Source organism: Corvus brachyrhynchos, unplaced genomic scaffold (genome assembly GCF_000691975.1).
Source record: "Corvus brachyrhynchos isolate BGI_N302 unplaced genomic scaffold, ASM69197v1 scaffold47, whole genome shotgun sequence".
In the NCBI taxonomy this organism is placed as follows: domain Eukaryota; kingdom Metazoa; phylum Chordata; class Aves; order Passeriformes; family Corvidae; genus Corvus; species Corvus brachyrhynchos.
The window spans coordinates 1,790,430-1,791,250 of record NW_008239292.1 but is presented as its reverse complement, the minus strand read 5'-3'; the positions used below and the strand labels follow the sequence as shown (position 1 = coordinate 1,791,250).

The 821-nt window shown below is 55.9% G+C and overlaps 1 protein-coding gene across 1 annotated transcript in view; it reads right to left on the bottom strand.

Annotated features, from left to right (window-relative positions):
* The window catches only part of ARHGAP23 (Rho GTPase activating protein 23), a 24,178-nt gene that overhangs the window by 3,110 nt on the left and 20,247 nt on the right, over positions 1 to 821 (bottom strand). The window contains 1 exon segment of the mRNA XM_017740518.1: positions 98 to 102. Coding sequence (XP_017596007.1) covers positions 98 to 102 — 5 coding nt within the window.

Below are 821 nucleotides of genomic sequence, written 5' to 3'. Positions count from 1 at the left end.
CCGGGGGGGTCACCCGGCCGCGGCTCTGTCCCCTCCCTTTGGGGGCGAGCGGGCGGGACGGGAGCCCCGAGCCCCAGGGCAGCAGCCCCGGCCCCGCCGAGCCTGGGGGGGTCCCCGGGGGTCGTGGGAGGGTGGCCCGTGGCCACCTCGCAGCAGCGCGGCCCAGCCAGGTGTGGCACAGGTGTGTGCTGGGTGTGCCCAGGTGTGCCCCAGGTGTGCTCCGGGTGTGCCCAGATATACCCCAGCTGTGCTCAGGTGTACTCTGGGTGTACCGAGGTGTGCCCAGATGTGCCCAGGTGTGCCCCAGGTGTACCCAGCTGTGCTCCAGGTACACCGAGGTGCATCCAGGTGCACCCAGCTGTGCCCAGCTGTGCTCTAGGTGTACCCAGCTGTGCCCAGGTGCACTCCAGGTGTGCCCAGCTGTGCCCAGGTGTACTCAGGTGCGCCCAGGTGTTCTCCAGCTCTGTCCAGCTGTGCCCAGCTGTGCCCAGGTGTGTGTGTGTGTGCGTGTGCTCTGCGTGTGCAACACGAGATCCAATCACTCCTTTCGTTCTCTATTTCGTCCGTGGGTTGATTCTTTTGTTTGTTTTTTTTTTTTAATTTCGATTTCAATTCCTTTTCTCTTCCTTTTCCCCCTTCCTCCGGTTTTTTTTCTTTCGTTATTTTTTTTCTTTTTTTTGTATCTCGATCATTTTTGTACAGAAGAAACGAGAGCCTTTTTTTTTGAATAACAAAGAGGAAAACACACGCGAAAAAGAACAACAGAAAAAAAAAAACACCAAACCAAACCAAAACAAAAAAAAGACCGAAAAAATGAAAAA